The 17773-nt window shown below is 44.0% G+C and overlaps 1 protein-coding gene across 2 annotated transcripts in view; it reads left to right on the top strand.

Annotated features, from left to right (window-relative positions):
* Positions 1-17773, top strand: part of DNAH2 (dynein axonemal heavy chain 2) — a 401787-nt gene that overhangs the window by 214100 nt on the left and 169914 nt on the right. For both annotated transcript variants that reach the window (XM_068273978.1, XM_068273977.1), the window contains exons 16-19: positions 4751-4907; positions 15444-15683; positions 16883-17071; positions 17546-17693. In XM_068273978.1, the coding sequence (XP_068130079.1) occupies positions 4751-4907; positions 15444-15683; positions 16883-17071; positions 17546-17693 (734 nt within the window). The remainder of the gene's footprint in view (positions 1-4750; positions 4908-15443; positions 15684-16882; positions 17072-17545; positions 17694-17773) is intronic.

Raw genomic sequence — 17773 nt, forward strand, 5'->3', positions numbered from 1 at the left:
ATGCTAATATGGATATTGGGAATGCTGTAGATGTGATATACTTGGACTTTGCAAAGGCCTTCGACACTGTTCCCCACAAAAGTCTGGTGCAAAAGCTGAGGATGCAAGGACTGGGGAAGAGTCTGTGTGCATGGATAGGGAACTGGCTAATGGACAGAAAACAAAGAGTTGTGGTCAATGGATCGTCCTCAAAATGGGAGACTGTTAGCAGTGGGGTCCCACAGGGGTCTGTACTGGGTCCAGTGCTCTTCAATTTATTTATTAATGACCTAGTAGATGCAGTAGTGAGCAATGTTGCTATTTTTGCAGATGATACAAAATTGTGCAGAATCATCAACTCTCAGGAAGATAGTGTCATATTGCAACAGGATCTAGATAGGATGGCTATATGGGCACATACATGGCAGATGAAATTCAATGTTGAAAAATGTAAAGTCATGCATTTTGGTCGTACCAATGGTCTAGCACCATACAAAATAAATGGGATACAGTTGGGGACATCAAACTTGGAGAAGGACTTAGGAGTACTCATCGACAACAAGTTAAATAATCGTACTCAATGCCAAGCCGCTGCAGCTAAAGCTAACAAAATTTTGGCATTGCATTAAAAGGGAAATAAAAACTCGAGATGCTAGCATAATATTGCCCCTGTTTAACTCTCTAGTAAGGCCACATCTGGAATATGGAATTCAGTTCTGGGCACCACATTACAAAAAAGATATTGCAGTTTTAGAGCAGGTGCAGAGACGAGCAACAAAATTGATACGTGGGATGGAAGGTTACACTTACCAAGAAAGGTTAAATAAACTGGGTTTATTTAGTCTAGAGAAAAGACGCCTTAGAGGGGATCTAATTAACATGTATAAATGATCTGCGCATGCAGGAAAAACGTTTTAGCCATTTATTTAGGAAAGGGTTCTTTACAGTAAGAGTGATTAAGATGTGGAATGCATTGCCACAGGAAGTCGTTATGGCAAACTCTATACCTGCATTTAAAGGGGGCTTAGATGCTTTCCTTGCGTTGAAAGACATCCATGGCTACATTTACTAGGTAATGCCTAATGATGTTGATCCAGGGATTTTATCTGATTGCCATCTGGAGTCGGGAAGGAATTTTTCCCTTTTGGGGCTAATTGGACCATGCCTTGTAACGGTTTTTTCGCCTTCCTCTGGATCAACAGGGATATGTGAGGGAGCAGGCTGGTGTTGTACTTTATACTCGATGGAAGTATGTCTTTTTTTCAACCAAAATAACTATGTAACTATGTAACTTACCTGGGGCTTCCCCAAGCCCCCAGCAGCCGTCCTGTCCTGTACCATTTCTCGACGAGCCTCCGTTCTCCCGCCGCCAGCTACTTTCGGTTTCGCCGGCAGGCCACTGCACCTGCATGGCTCTGGCCACGCGTATCCTTTCTTCGCGTTCCCTGCTATTGCAGAGGGGAACGCGAAGAAAGGATACGCTTGGCAGGTCTGCACTGGCCTCGACTTACAAGTTGAGGTACAGGATGGAGCGGCGGCGGGAAAATGGAGGCTCGGGCAGGTCCAGCGCGGGACAGGAGGCTGCTGGGGGCTTGGGGAAGCCCCAGGTAAGTGAAACAATGTGTTTATTTTCTATCTACAGTTCCGCTTTAAGTAAACAGAACAAAAAGATTTGTGGGTCTAAAGGTGGACACACACGATACAATAAAATGATCCGATTTTACGGCAATTCGATAAAAACGATCGGATCTCCCGAAAAAATAGAAAGCTTTTTTTTCATTCGACTGAAAAATCCGATAGGATTTCCCGTTTTCTTCGATTTTTATCGATCCGGAATGCCAGATATTTTTCTTCAATCATTCTAAAGATTGTATGGTGTGTGTTAGTTTGTCAATTTAGTTATACACACACCCTAGCAATTTTGTCAGAGTTCCCAATCATTTTTATCATAATTGGGGAAAAATTGAACATACGTGTGTGATACATTGGTCATATTTTTGAAATGTTACAATCAGTCAGAAAAATGGATTGCAATTCTTAAATTGAACAGATATTAAAAAAATTGTATGGTGTGTGGCCACCTTTAAAGCCCCGTCTACACGGGGAGAGATTGTGGCGATCCGGCGGCTCGATTAGCCGCCGGATCGCGTAAGGTCCTAAAAAGAGTTGTATGTGAGAGGATAGGGAGGATCCTCCCATCCTCTCGATGTGCCCACCCCTGGCCCACGAAAGGTGTGAGGAGAAACTGGTAAAGAAAGTTATAGAGGGGGAAGTAGAGGAAAGTGAAGGGAGGAAGGAGGCGAGTTCAGATGAGTAACATATGGTCAATATGTGGTGAGCGTTTCGGCGTCTAAGCCAGGAAATTCAAGTTGTAGCCAAGGTTGCCAAATAAGAAGGAATTTTTTATGTGTGTCACATCGTAGGACACTAGTAAGATGCTCATTAACCCGTTAAATCTGACCTGGGTTTTGGCCTCAAGAAAGTTTGAGGATTTTTATTTTCAAGCTGTTTGCTCTAGTCATTTTTGTTGATAGAAAGAGGTAGGAGGCTAATTGTTTGGGGGGTTCTCTGTCAAACCGTCTATTTTGCCATGGAAGAGTGCAATCCATGGGCCTTTTCATATAGTAATGTGAAAGAGGGACTGTAGTAGGCCAAAGGTCCTGCTCCATAGTCTGGTCAGTCTCAGGCACTAACACCAGATATTAAAATTTTTTTTTCCAATAAAGTTTTTTATTGATTTATGTCCAAAATAAATAAATAACTTATTCATATGTTTCAACTTGCCATTACAAAACCAGGTCGACAGGTTGATAACATCACTCTATCTCATTGCTAATCAGCAGGCTGTGTTGACGTTTTGTGAGATAATAGCTTTCCTTATAAAATTCTATAAGACGTCTTTATTCACAACATTGATCCAAATAATAACATGCCGCTACATCTGTATCTGTCTGAAGTAGACCCTACAAAACAAACAACAAGGTAACTGAACTACGATATTAAATTGTACCCCAGAATAGTACAATATCACCAGATATGAAACATGGTGCCTTCTCTTCCGTATCCTCTCCGGGGGATTTTTATTGCTTGTTAGCGGAAAAAAAGTGACTACCCAGAGCCCAATATGGTGGCCGTACGTTAGAATAACGGGTTATTTTAAGTAGTGTATCGGATGGAGTTATTCTCACAAAACCAGGTTACTTCAGAGGCAACCACTGTATAAGCTGCTGGGGAGAACAAGCCCAACCCCACTCAGGCTAAGAAGTGGTTCTCTGTAGTAGGAAAGGGGTGACATCCTTCCTCCAACGGTGGACATAGATTAGTAGACAATCGGTCAACAGAGACGCCAACAAGGACAATACACTAAAAACAGTGGAACTGAAGACTCCGTAAAAAAAACGTACCTTGGGGTTCTGCCAGCCATGTGCAATTTAACACCTGAGGAAGGTTTATCCGTAACATGTAGTGTTTTTGTCCACTTAATACAGCAATAATTTTGCAGCCAGTGGTGTGCCGTCTCTTTTTTGTTTTATGCAAGGCTTCTGTCAGCCCCCTGCAGCCAACCTGTGCCTACGCCGTTTCAAAACGATCCTCCATTACCCCGCCGCGGCTCACTTTTCTTCATGCAGTGGAAGCCGACTTCTAAGTCGACGTCCTCTGTGCCCTGGCCGTGCGCATCCTTAAACGCGTTCCCGTGGCCTGGAGCATCCTGCACAAGTGCAGTAAGAGAAAATCTCGACTGCGCCTGTGCAGTACGCTCCCGGCGAAGGGAGCGCGGACGTGCGAGGCCAGGGCTGTTCAACTGCGTGAAGTGAAAGTGAGCCGGGGCGGGGGAACTGAGGATCATTTTGAAATTGTGTGGGCACAGGTCGGCTGCGGGGGGCTGACAGAAGCCAAAGGTAAGTGTCTTTTTTTTACGGGGTCTTCAGTTCCGCTTTAAAGTGAACTTAAAGCAAAGCTCGGGTCAAAAAGGACCTTACCTAAGAAGATGGAAGCCTCTGGATACTACAGAGGCTTCCCAGTTCCTCCTCAGTGCTGTCCCGCTTTTCCGGAGATCCGTGCCATGCTTTTCTTCAAGCACCGCTGCAAACACGGCCACGCCTGCACTGTAGCAGGGAGCCACTCGTGTATGACCAACTCCACCATACTTCACAGACACACTCACTCTCGCTCAGATGCAGCATGGCTGTTCATGCTTGAAGAGGAGCCCTTGTCGGAAACCTTTGGTAGGTCGGTGAGCGGTATCGGTGGACCAGAAGACAGGTTGGGAAGCCTCTATGGGATCCAGAAGCTTCGCTCTTATTAGGTAAGTATTTCCTTTTTGACCCGAGCTTCGGCTCAGGCACACTTCAAAAAAGAGGAAGTGGTATACTCCGTACTCCCATTTTGAAAATGACTACTACCCCATAAAGCTTACTGGTCAGCACACTGTTAAACTATAGTATCGCCCACTTGAGCTATTGGGAAACATGGACGTTACCGTGCACATCAGTTGTCCTTTCAGTTATAACTGACAGCAATTGATATATAACTGACAGCAACAGATGTAGTTCAGTTCTGACAAAATCTTGTCAGAACTGGAAGGAATCGTGGTAAGAAGAAAATGGTGAGCTTCTGAGAGGAACTGACAGCCAGGTAAGTATGGAATAATCATCTGCAGGTACAGCATGTATTTAATTTAAATAGTTTTTCTCAGTTCAGGTTGCCTTTAAGTAGTTGCTACCTCTCAGTGGTCGCCATCTGTAAACGTGTCTGTTTTCCGTTCCTGCAGGATCATAGCGGCTCTCTCCATAGAGGAACGGGGCTTGTTCAGAGAAAGGATCCGCTTCTTAGATAAGAAGATCCAGCCCGGGCTCACCAAGTTACACTGGTCATCCAAGGGGGCATCGAGCGCCTTCATCAATGACTGCCTGCTACACGCCAGCAAGGTGAGCTCACTGTGCTCTCCTCATACAGACAAGGTGTTTGTGAAGCAGAATTGTGCAGAGGACATATAATTATTCATATCCCAGTGTTTAAAGAGAAACCGTAACCAAGAATTGAACTTCATCCCAATCAGTAGCAATCAGCATCTCCTTCCACTGACATCACCTGCCAGTAGTAAAAATGTCACCATGAGAAATAGATGTAAATCAGGGAGAGGAAAGATTTTACAATGGGAAAACACGGACTAAATAATTTATACATAATTATTGTAAAACTGAAGCACTTTTTTTATTACATTATTTTCACTGGAGTTCCTCTTAAACTATAGCTTTGGCAAGCCAAGCGGCTGCTCGGGGCATCACAGCAATTAGGGCCCCAGCAGTGCCTGTTTATTTACCATCGTGTTTTATTCAAAAAGCAGTCGGAATTGTAAGCCACCCCTATTGTTCTCTGACTTACCCCGCCTGCTCCGTGCCACTCTGCCATGCGCCCTCCTTTCCCCTCCGTGGCAACAGAACATTGCACAAGACTCAGCCCGGAACTGTCACCTGAACGATTGAGTCCTGATCCCTGCAGGTGACAGTAATTGTGTGTGTGTGTGTACCCAAAATGTATAACTATAAAACACTTTCCTAGCAGAAAATGGCGTCTAAGAGCAGGAAAGAGATAAAAAGGGTCAATAGTTCATAGATTTTAGCTCTGGCATACTTCATTGAATGTGTCATTGAGCAAAAACAATAAAACAGTAAAAACTAAAAAAGTAGATTTAATTATAAAATAAAACAGTGGAATATCTTAAAAAGTCATTTTTAGGAGAAGGAGGATAAATACAATTGTTTATTTCATTAGTTTATTTTCACCTCGGGTGTCCTTTAAATAGAAACTGTTGTGAAAATAGTGTAATTAATAAAAGTGCTTATTTTTTACAATTATTCATTGGTAGGTTATTTAGTCAGTGTTTGCCCGTTGTAAAATCTTTCTGATTTACATTCTGAAATGTATCACTAGTGGTAACATCTTTAGTTCTGCCAGGTGATCTGTGTTGAATGCAACAAGGTTCACAGACAGGAAACTTTCAGGACCTTGGTCATGACATCACACTGTGGGAGGGGTTTCTCCACGATATCAGCCATACATACCTCCCTGATGATCTATTTGAGAAAAGGAAAAGATTTCTCGTGGGAATAGGGGTATCAGCTAGTGATTGAGATGAAGATCAATCCTGGGTTAAGATTCTCTTTAAGGGAGCCTGAAGTGACTTGTGACATGATGAGATAGCCGTGTATGGACAGTGGCAAGCCTAGAAATACCTATGCTGTGTTCCTTTTCTTCTTTTTCTATCTGATAGAGTTAACATTCAGGTATTCAACTTACTGTTTCTCTCCAGCCTGGTCCCAGTTGCACTTTAGCATATTCCTTGCAGCTATAAAGCTCTTTTCTAGCAGAGAATAGCTTCTTTGTGCAGGGAATAGATAAAAAAGGTCAATAGTTCATATATTTTAACTGTCTGGGACAAGGAAACACTGTCATTGAGCATTGAGATCCAAAAAAGGTAATTTTTAGCAGTAGGAGAATAGAATTTTTTTTTATCTCATTCGTTTATTTTCACTTACCGTTCACTTTAGGTTAATTAACCAAGTTTGTACAATCCTTATTTTACAAATGATAATTTCTATCACTAATTAGTTTACTGTATACAGACGGGAGCAGCGTACCAGCATCGGTGTGCTATTTTCTGTTTCATACGTTCCCAAATTTTATTTTTGTTTTTTAGCAGCTTGGTTTTGGCACTTTCTGCCGGGCTCCCCGCCAAGCTGTATTTAGACGCCGTTGAGAAGCGAGTGACAGCCTCCGCGTGTAGCCTTTACATACGGAAGCGGGCATGTACGCAGCGGCTGCGCGCGGTGGCCGTCACTCCTTTCTCTGTTAGTTCTCACACTCTTCTCTGGGCTTCCAGCCAAGCGGTATTTTTCTGCTGCTGAATTTACCGAGTGATTCATTTATTTGCATGCAGCATCTCTACGTCTGGAAGGGCTTCTTTTTTTTAATCTATACAGAAAGTTATTTTTGACAATGTGTAACGTTGGCCTTTGATGAAGCGGTAGGTGAACCGTGAAACGCATGTCAGATGTCTGTCAATGACTGGATTATGGCAAGTCTTTCTAATTGAGATGATGTGTTTGCAGCATCCATGGGGGAGTTTCCGTCTGCTGTATGTGGATGAGTTTTACTATTAAATTAAAACCGATTATGTTTACTTTGTTAAATACTTGACTCCGTTTACACCCCACCTTTCTTCTCCCTTTCTGTAGATGTAACACAACCAGTATTCCTAAATGTTTCTCATAGTCCAATGTCCCTAACTGTATCCGATTTATTTTATATGGTACTATGCCATTGGTACAGCCAAGATGCTTGAATTTACATTTATCAGCAATTAATCTCACCAGCCCTTTGCATTCTCATACAGCCACAGGACAGATTCTAGGCTAAAGTGCACCCAGGGCGAGGGTGTAAAAATTGCACCACACCACCCCCGTGGACTCGCGAACCCATTCTCTTTAGGGACGGTCACACAGCCACAGGTCACAAGTAGATCTGCCTACTTACTAGTGACCAGCCGCTCATCCAGGAGGAAGCAGGGACCAGGAAAACACACAGGCGAAGAGAGCCCGAAAGGCCGATTCCTCCATGAGCGCCGCTCACTGACAGCCTGTAGTACCGCTACAGGACACCAGGTGTCATCACGCGGTGGTGACGTGATGATGACTTGACGTTGGATGCAGCCCAGGAGGAGTCAAGGAAGGTGATTACGCTGGTAATCTTCTGTCTCCATTTGGCGGCACCGCGCGTCACCAGCTCCCTAGCGGTTATGTTCTTCTGCCTGTACCCCCCTTCTTCTACTTGCTGGTGTGCGCCCAGGGCCTGCACCGCCCAAGAAACGGCGCTACACTTAAGGCAAGGGGGCAACTGCCCCCGGTGCCCCAGAGTCCGTAGGGACCCCCAAGCGTCTCCCATTTTGCTCCACTGAAAATTCTGTTTGTCCGTCCGGTGCTGCTGGGTACTGCGGCCGTGGCGTATCTGTGACTGTGTGGTGCGGTGGTGGTGGAGATGAGGCGGCAGCTAAGCAGGCAGGGGAGGTAGACAGGGATACACACTTTACCTGCTTCCGCCTGCATCATGGTTACCAGACCACTGTTAGCCACAATATAGATTTTGTAACCCTTACCTCTTAGAGAAATAATTTGAACACTTAGACCAGAATCTTTTATTCCTGTATGTAATAATATATTCCTGTAGCTATATACAAAGAATGCACAAACATAACATAGAAAAGGGGTATAATCAGCATTTGAATAGAAAATATCAAGAGCCAAAAGTATTGGTGTCAAAATTACATTACCAAAACATCATATTTAACTTCATCTCCCCCCCCTTACATGTTTATACTGTATTAAAGGACATCTGAGGTGAAAATATACTGATGAGAAAAACAATTGTATCTAGCCTCCTTCTCCTAAAAATAACTTTTTTTTTTTTAGATATCCCACGGTTTTCTTTTATGTTTAAAATTAGTTTTTAAAGAGGATCTGTAACGTCAAAAGATCCCCTGGGGGATACTCACCTCGGGTGGGGGAAGCCTCCGGATCCTAATGAGGCTTCCCACGCCGTCCTCTGTCCCACGGGGGTCTCGCTGCAGCCCTCCGTGAAAGATGACGTCAATATTTACCTTCCCGGCTCCTGCGCAGGCGCTCTGACGGCTGTCGGCTCCGAACTACACGGAAATACCCGATCGCCGTCGGGTGTGCTCTACTGCGCAGGCGCAAGTTTCCGGTTCCTGCGCAGTAGAGCGGACCCGACTGAGATCGGGTATTTCCGTGTAGTTCGGAGCTGAAAGCAGCCACAGCGCCCCCGCTGGAGCCTGCAAAGGTAAATATTGAACTGACAGTCGGGTCTGTCGCCGGCTGTTCGGAGGGCTGCAGCAAGACCCCCGTGGGACAGAGGACGGCGTGGGAAGCCTCATTAGGATCCGGAGGCTTCCCCCACCCGAGGTGAGTACCCCCCAGGGGATCTTTTTGATGTTACAGAGTCTCTTTAAGTTTTTACTGTTTCGTTGTCTCTGCTCAATGACTCCTTCATTGAAGTATGCCAGGGCTCAAATCCATGAATTATTGAGCCTTTTCATCTCCTTTCTGCTCTCAGAAGCCATTTCCTGACAGGAAAGTGTTTTATGGCTGTAATTACTAATCAGTGAGGGTTATGCTATAGTCTGACCCGCTCCCGACCCAGACAATCACTTGAGTACCTGATGTTTAACTCTTTCAGGCAGAGAAAGAAAAAAAGGAACACAGCCTAGTTATGTGTGTGCTAGGCACTGTACATACACATGTCTATCTCATCATGTCACATGTCGCCTTGGTTGTCCTTTAAGAATTTGCTCCTCCCATAACGGCATATGTATGCATTTAGCCACGCCCATCACCAGAATGCTTTCAGACTAGCTACTTTCATCCTTCTACTTTCCCACGCTGGTATCTAGCTATTATACAGGAATTCACCCGATAAAGCCATTATTCCCACACGGTACTGGAAACGCAGAAACATTTTTTACAGGCTGGCTATTTTTCCACCGTTATATACAGTCAGGGCCTGTTTCCACTAGAGCGAATCTGCATGCGTTTCCTGCATGCAGATTCGCACAGACAATACAAGTGGATGGGACTGTTTCCACTTCTCAGGGTTTCTGAGCGGTTTTCTGTGCAGAAAAAATCTGCACGGCAGAACCATCAGAGTGCGATTCGCATACAAAGTATTTAATAGGAAATTCGCAATGCATTTCTGTATGCGTTTTCCATGAATTTGCGGATGTTTTCGCATAAAATCAATGTAAAAGCACACAGGCACTGACATGGTTAAATTCTCATACTCATTAACATATGCGAAAATGCCCACAAATTCGCTGTAAAATTCTCATCCACGTGCAAATTCGTTTTTGCGTTTTCCGCGACTAATTAACTCCGCACAAGTGGAAACGGGCCCTAAGGGCCGGTTCACACGGACGTTTTGCCGGCATTAAAGGTGGCGTTTTAAAAGTAACACTTTTAGGGATCTACCGCCGTCCTCTGCAAGTGAATGGGCCTGTTTAGAACAAGCTTTTTGGGCAGCACGGTGGCGTAGTGGTTAGCGCTCTCGCCTTGCAGCGCTGGATCCCAAGTTCAAATCCCAGCCAGGTCATCATCTGCAAGGAGTTTGTATGTTTTCCCCCCTTGTCTGCGTGGGTTTCCTCCTGGCACAGCAGTTTACTCCCACATCCCAAAAACATACAGATAAGTTTATTGGCTTCCCTCTAAATTGGCCCTAGACTATGATACATGCACTACACGATACAGACATATGACTATGGTGGGGACTAGATTGTGAGCCCCTCTGAGGGACAGTTAGTGACAAGACCATATACTCTGTACATTGCTACGTAATATGTCGGTGCTATATAAATACTGAAATAAATAAGCTTTTGCAGGCTTTCATGAAAGCCTGGCAGTTGATCCCGGTGTCTTTGCTCGTCTCAAAAGCAACATGCAGCTTCTAGAAGTCGTTTAAAAGCCAGCAAAAGCCACTGAAAGCCCGTAAGGCCCTGTTCACATCACAAACACGGATGGCCATGGGTGCGGAATGCAACGCATGCGAACGCACGCCATCCGGGTTTGTGTGCGTTGCATGGCTGATCCCATCACTGAAAAGTGAATGGGACAGCCGCGCGTTTTTGCAAAAAATGCGTGCAGCATGCGTTCCCGGACCGCATGCAGTGTGAACATCAGACAGAGCACTCTATGCACTGTCTGATGTCGTGCGTGTCGGCCTCCTGCACGTGTTTCCAAAATGCGTCTGGAAGCCCGTGCAGTGTGAACCGGCCTAAAAGTCCAGCTTTTCCCTATGAAGTAGTCCAGAAAGTGCAACGCTCTCCTGAAATCCATTAAAGGCCTTCAAAAGCCATTAAAGGCTAAGTTGTAAAACGCTGATGAAAAACCCCACAGCATTTGAACAAGGCGCTGAGCAGAAGCAGAAGCCTGCATGAACCAGCCCTAAATCAGTCATACATTATTTCAACAAGGTTGTTGTAGCATCTTGGAAAAAAAGAGAGACGATAAAGCAAAAATCATAAAAAATAAAGGAAAAATAAATGCCTCTTAAAGGGAAGGTTCTGGGAGGGTGGTTAACAAATAAAAATCAATTTCCACTTATCAGCCTGCCACGGGCTGGAGGAAGCCCCAGGTAAGTGGAAATTGATTTTTATTTTTTAACCACCCCCCCTGAACCTTCCATTTAAAGTGTACCTGATCCGAAACGCAGGTACACAAAATCAGATACCTAAAGAGAGGGAAGCCTCAGGATCCTATTGCTGTCCCCCGTTGCTGAGCGTGCGAGGATTAACGACAAGGCATTGGCGCTGATCATATCAGGGTTCTCTTCCACATGCATGGCCGCACAATAGACGCTCGAGCCCGCCCGCACATGTGCAGTAGCATGAAGCTGCGGGCTACGCGTTACTGCGCAGGTGAGCTCGAGCTTCTAATGCGTGGCCATGAATGTGGAAGAGGAGCCACGTGACCGCGATGTGGAGGAGGGCCCTGCTCAGCGACAAGGGGGCTTCTAACAACCGAAGGGAGCCTCAATAGAATCCTGAGGCTTCCCTCTCTTCCTGGTAAGTATCTGTTTTTGAGCACGAGCTTTGGCTCGGTTACACTTTAAGTCAGCCCCGAGCTCTTCTCCATATAATCAGTGCTTTGTAGTGTCTCAGGCTGCTCGGTTAGCTCCGCGACCTTGGCTTTCAGCTGAGCAGCACACACATCCGGGACAACAGTACACATCCCCGAGTGGATGCTCCGGCAGGCATGCAGCTCACAAGAGGAAGACTATAATTTAATCTGCGTAGGAATGATTCAAGCATTATCTCCAGCCTTTCAGTACTGTGACATATATGTGAGATCTATACATCTCCACTGAATGTCTGCTTGTATACACTGTAGTCCCGACTACCTAACCGAAGCATCAGGGCAAGGTCTTCTCTGGTGGTGATAATAGAACAATTTACTTCTCCGGAGAAGTGAATAGAGCTGCAGCAGTTCTATAGAAGACAAGGACATCACATGGAATACAATGACCTTTTATATGTAAATCTTGTAGAAAGGGAAGATGTCTGTGTCTTCTAGTTTATCTGAACAGAAAATGTGTTCATTCCTGTGCTTCTTACTTAAAGGGAACCAGAGACGAAGCACCCTTGTGTATTTTACCATATATATTAGTAAGAACATTAGAGAAAACACTTACCATGCTCTCTGTTTCATCCTCACTGCTAAAAGTGTCTGTTATCAGCTGTGATAAGCAGGGCCGGTTTAAGCAACAATGGGGCCCCAGGGCAAAATAAACCTGGGGGGCCCCCCAACAGATACCCCGGAACAAAAATCGGCATTAAGGGACTTTTTTTTGCAGCTGGTATAGTCAGGGTGTGAAGCCCCAATCGGTTGGAGCTACACATTCTGGCTATCCCAGCCTGCATGGGGGACAAGGGATTAAAAAGTTTCAGGAGGGGGGACCCCACATAATTTAAAAAAAAAAAATTCCCACACTCTAAACATAAAATTTTTTTGGGAAAATAGGAAAAAATGCCAGGGATCTTCATGCAGCCATATTGCGGCTGTATAGCGATCCCTGGCCAAAGCGCTGCGGCTGCGTATGGACCCCCAGGAAACCCCATCAGGAAATTTATTTTCTCTTTCTTTTGATGCATATAAAATTACACTATCGTTAGGTTTGCTACTAAAAGTGACATTTACCGCATTTAAAAGTATAATTTTTTCCTTCAAAACTTTAAAATCGATTTTCTCAAAAACTATAAAGTCTTTTTGAAAAATTGTTTTTTTCCTCTTATTCCCAATGATCTCCTTAATCTATCCTGCAAATTTAGGGTTTCTAGCATTTAAGGTGGATTTGCTATTAACCATTAAAGTCAGCAGGTTTTTAAATGTGTATTTTTTTTTCCTTTGAAACTTTAAAATCGATTTTCTCAAAAACTATAAGGTCTTTTTGAAAAAATGTTTTTTTCCTCTTATTCCCAATGATATCCTTAACATATCCTGCAAATTTAGGGTTTCTAGCATTTAAGGTGGATTTTCTATTAACCATTAAAGTCGGCAGGTTTTTAAATGTGTATTTTTTTTCCTTTGAAACTTTAAAATCGATTTTCTCAAAAACTATAAGGTCGATTTGAATTTTTTTTCCTCTTGTAGCCACTGGGGGCCCCTACAAGCTCTGGGGCCCTGGGGCAATTGCCCCCTTTGCCTCTATGGTAGCGCCGGCCCTGGTGATAAGAATCCCGGACTGAGCATTCAGTCTGCCTTTGCAGGGAATAATTATAGCTGAGTCATTATAGCAGAGCCACAAGAGGGCAGGCTTGGGCTTGAAAAGACACCAGAGAAAACAGACTCAGCTATAATCTTTCCGTAGCAAAGCTAGACTGAGTGCTCAGTCGGGGATTCTTATCAGAGGTGATAACAGTCAGATTAAACAGAGAACAATGAAACAAAGAGCAGATTAGGTGTTTACTGTCATGTTCCCACTGATTTATAAGGTAAAATACAAGAGGGTGCTTCATCTCTGGTTCTCTTTAAAGAGAACCTTAACTCTATAAAAAAAAAATGAGTTTCACTTACCTGGGGCATCTACCAGCCCCCTTCAGCCATCCTGTGCCCTCACAGTCACTCATGGCTCTTCCGGTCCCCGGCTGCCAGCTAGTTTCATTTTTGCCGACCCGGAGTCGGCGGGCCGCCATGCGTACCTTTGCACGCATTCCCGCTAATGCAGGCAGCTATCGCGGACATTAACACGTACATTTTTACGCATTGCACCAGTAACGCGTAATAATATACTTGTTAATGTCTGCGATAGAGTTCAGGTTCCAATTACACCATACACCTTAAAGAGGAACTACAGTGAAAATAACATCATGAATACAATTGCTTATTGTTTACAATAGTCATTTATAGATTATTCACTCAATTTTTGCCCTTTGTAAAAGGACCAAGCCACACAGGGACAGCATGACCCAGGGACACAGGGGTTTTATTATAGAGGATACTGTAAAATATAAACTATTTTCCTCTTTAAATAGTAATGTAACCAACAACTGTGCACTGTATCTGAATATCATCTGACATACACACACCATAGCCTGTATACTAAAACTACTAGTTTATGAACAAGCCGAAAAAAACAACAAGATACTCCACAAAATGACAAAACGCAAAACAACAGAAAGTAGCACCTTGTGTAACAGAGTCAAGGGACAAACAGTCAAAAGGTATTGTAAATAACCAATTATGCACTTGTAGCAAAATATCCATCAAACAGACGTGTAGTGATGATGTATGTATAAGCCGAGTCGACTACTAAAAAGGGTTCAAGGAATGGGACCCTGACTTGTTTCGTGGCATCCATCCACTTCCTCAGAGCAATCGTGGTTGGGGTGTCTTGGCACCCTATGGGAAAAAAAAAAGATACAGGAGACAAAAAAGGGAGCCCGATAGTGCAGTATGTCAATAGTAGGTGTGTGGAGAAATCAATTGATTGAAAGGGCTACTCACAAAGGAGGGTTGCAGACGGGGCAACCGACCACAGGAAGCAGGTGGAGACCATAAACCCGACTCCACTCGGGGTGGTCCTGGACGGACCTGGTTGCGGTCGCTCTCTTAGATGAAAAAGGATGCACAAAACATTAACCGTGGTAAAACAACGGGTGTTCTGTCACCACCCCTCGGACAAACATGTACGGGGGTATAACTATGCACAATAAGGGAAAGAGGCGCCCTGATTTGAATAAAAGCTTTTAAAACCAGTTTAAAAACGAAAAATAAAAATGAGGTATCTTACCTCAATGACGAAATCTCTGTAAACTTACAAAAGATTTTTATTTGAAAGCATTTGTAGCATAGGGAGCCTCTCCTATGCTACATGATTTCTGTCATTTGGCACTGTATTGGCCTGAGGAAGCGGGCTCAGACCCGCGAAACGCGTTGCCTGTGCTCAAATAAAAATCTTTTGTAAGTTTACAGAGATTTCGTCATTGAGGTAAGATACCTCATTTTTCTTTTTCGTTTTTAAACTGGTTTTAAAAGCTTTTATTCAAATCAGGGCGCCTCTTTCCCTTATTGTGCACTTCCTCAGAGGATTTGTAAACTAAGAGCGTAATAATGCCCACAAGGGACAAAAACATAAACAATAAAATGCATGGTGTGTAAATTATGACATTGTATACATCCCTCTTACACTTTTATAGCGACTTCACCAGAGTTAGGAACTAGTGTTCTGTGGACAGAGTCGGAAGACACAAAAACAAAAAAAAAGGCCATGAAAACAGGAACAAACTGGGCCACACAACAGCCATTATGATTATGTCTATGGTTATGTCTAAGGCTCGTAGGTCTATCTTTTGTTGACTTTTCAACTTTTGCCATTCTTTATTCATTCTTCATTCCATCCAGATCCAGCAAGTTGTGGACAACTACAAGGCATCCAATCAGAACATCTCTCGATGTGCCCAGGTGATTAGCGAATCGCTGCTGCTGCACATCGATGGGAACCAAGTCTTCCGTGATCTGGAGTTCCAAGGAGCCCAGGAGAAGCACCGCCAAGCTGTGCAGAGCCGTCTGCAGAGCCTTCATGAGGAGATCTGCTCTCTCATGAGAACCACCTATGATGTCTTCAAATTGGACGGGCCAGAGGTATGCCCAGATCTTCTGTTAGAAACACCAATCTATACAAACGTCTGTTTTGATTTCCACTATACTAGATCAGATCCATAAATGGCTTCTTGTTTTTTTGAAGAGAAAATTTTGATATTTGTCATCACGTGGCTGGAAGCTACATTGACGTGCTTCTGGACATTAGTGTGGGATCACAACAGTACTGATACCACAATCAAAAGCCTCAAGCAACATCCTCAGCTTCACATCCTATAGAGGACTGTAAGGTGACCCATACATTAGACTATAGCTATTAGCTACTAGATCGAATCTGATCAGAGAGGGATTTTACCTCCCTTCATGCTGCAGATACATTTCCAATATATTTCAGCAGGGCTGTGGAGGTGGTACAAAAATTTTCCGACTCCTCAGTTTATGAAACCACCGACTCCAGGTACCCAAAATTGCTCTGACTCCACAGCCCTAGATTTCAGCATGGAAACTATTGGAAATCGTCATAGGGTCCACGTTGTCTGCGCCCCCCACCTCCCCCAAGTGTAGAAAAGTGTATGAGTCCCATCACAGGCACATGATGAGTGTTGAAGGCTCACCTGTCATGCCAGCGCAAATTTTTGCCACCTCCTGTACCTGACATCTTTTTGAATTGCCACCACAAGCCACTTTGCCACGTGACACCAGCCCATGTAGTGATGTCAGCACATGCGCTGGTGTCACTTGGTACAGGCTTTAACAGTGACAATTCAAAAAGGCATCGGACACCCATTCTTTCCTAAAGACTTAACTCTTTAAACTAGTGTTCCCCCTCCCAGACTCTATTGCAAGATGTAGCACGGGTGGCAACCTTAGCCATGGCTGAGAAAAAAAGCTGGAAGGAAGTTGAGAAACAGTCTTAGCCATGCCTTCTACCATTGAAAAGTGTACAAGGTGGGACAAGGAGAAGAAGCCCTCTAGTAAGTATATTTTTAGTATGTTTATGACTTCTATTTATGTCTTGATGTGGTTAGGTGTCCTTTTTTTTCTGGAGATCCACTTTAAGGTAGACTAATACATTTCCAAGCATGTCGAGTAAAATGACCAGATTTGACTTTCTTCAGTTTTTTATGGTTCCCAGAATTCTTGTTCGGTGTGCCAGTGCCACCTTCCACGTTTTTTGTTATTATCAAGTTTTAAAAATAAGTAATTGCAGACCTCATGTAGGCTGTGATTGTCCCTGGCAGGTCCAACACCACTGGATAAACTACACGGAAAAGATGGACCGTCTGGTGGAAGAAGCCTTCAGACTCAACATCAAGTGGTCTCTTCAGGAGTTGGCTAAGGCCATCAATGGTGACAGCAAAACCACCCAGAGCCCCCTCTTCCGGGTTATGGTGATACTGCAGAATGACTTTCCAGGTTCCACTGCTGAGGTACCAGAGCTGGCCCACCTTTTCGAAGAACATTTTAAGTAGTGTTGTTCAACAAGTTCAGAAGCGCAGAAATTCTATTCATATTTTAGGTTGAAACTTGTTATTAGCTCTATAGTATAAAATATTTCATGCACAGCAAAGTATGGTGAAAGGATTGGGGGCAAGCAGTAAGTTTACTTTGTTAAGTTGACCCCATATTTCCCTTGAATGGATACCACATCTACCATCCATTGTTGATACCATCCTCTTTTCTTCTGTTTGCCTTTTGTGTAGTGTTCATTCTATTGGGTTCTCTCACCATAGCTTCTGGCTGAGTTCCTACTCTGGAATTTTTAATATTGCTCTTATGTTGGGGGGTCTCATATCAGGTAAAAACCACCTATGAGGTCTGCTGAAGATGTGTAAATATGGGATCTCAAACACAGGGACGTTAGTTTGGATCGAGTGCACCAACTCTTTCACTTTCACTTCTAGGTGGAGTTTTCTCCCACCCTTCTTCAGCTAGCTAACATTATGAACAGCGTCTGCTCGGAGATCTTGGTCACAGTGTCCAGCTTTAAGCGTCTCCCAGATATTTTAACCAAGAGGAAATCTCAGCGAGAACCCATACACGTCATCCTAGGTGAGTAGAGTAGCGGTATGAGATTGTGGTGGGAACATTAGAGTATGAGGAGACATTGTTATCTGCACAGCACTTGCCTT

This window comes from Hyperolius riggenbachi, chromosome 3 (assembly GCF_040937935.1).
Source record: "Hyperolius riggenbachi isolate aHypRig1 chromosome 3, aHypRig1.pri, whole genome shotgun sequence".
NCBI lineage: Eukaryota > Metazoa > Chordata > Amphibia > Anura > Hyperoliidae > Hyperolius > Hyperolius riggenbachi.